Below are 324 nucleotides of genomic sequence, written 5' to 3' on the forward strand. Positions count from 1 at the left end.
CTCTCTCAAAGTTTTAAGTGTACCACAACAAAAAGATTTTCTTCTAATGGAGTAACAATTATTTTTTAAAAAAAGCTTGAGATGGGCGTGAATCATCTACCCAGCATCTATAACATCTCTGCTACAACCTTTCTCCCTCTTACTGCTCAAACATTATAAAGGAGAAACACATTAGGATGTATTTTATTCTAAAGCTGAACAAAGGAAGTAAGACGGAAAGCAAAGACTGCATAGCCAAAATGAAAAACAAATGCATATTTCATTGTCGCCCTGCAATGACAAATACATTATACCTGAACTGCTTCATCACGTGCTTGTTTTTCT

At 34.9% G+C, this 324-nt stretch overlaps 1 protein-coding gene across 1 annotated transcript in view; it reads right to left on the reverse strand.

Moving 5' to 3' along the window:
* The window catches only part of SCAPER (S-phase cyclin A-associated protein in the ER), a 140,976-nt gene that overhangs the window by 100,827 nt on the left and 39,825 nt on the right, over nt 1–324 (reverse strand). The window contains 1 exon segment of the mRNA XM_009869196.1: nt 294–324. This exon segment is cut by the window's right edge and continues 36 nt beyond it. Within this exon segment, the coding sequence (XP_009867498.1) occupies nt 294–324 (31 nt within the window).

Source organism: Apaloderma vittatum, unplaced genomic scaffold, assembly GCF_000703405.1.
Source record: "Apaloderma vittatum isolate BGI_N311 unplaced genomic scaffold, ASM70340v1 scaffold285, whole genome shotgun sequence".
NCBI lineage: Eukaryota > Metazoa > Chordata > Aves > Trogoniformes > Trogonidae > Apaloderma > Apaloderma vittatum.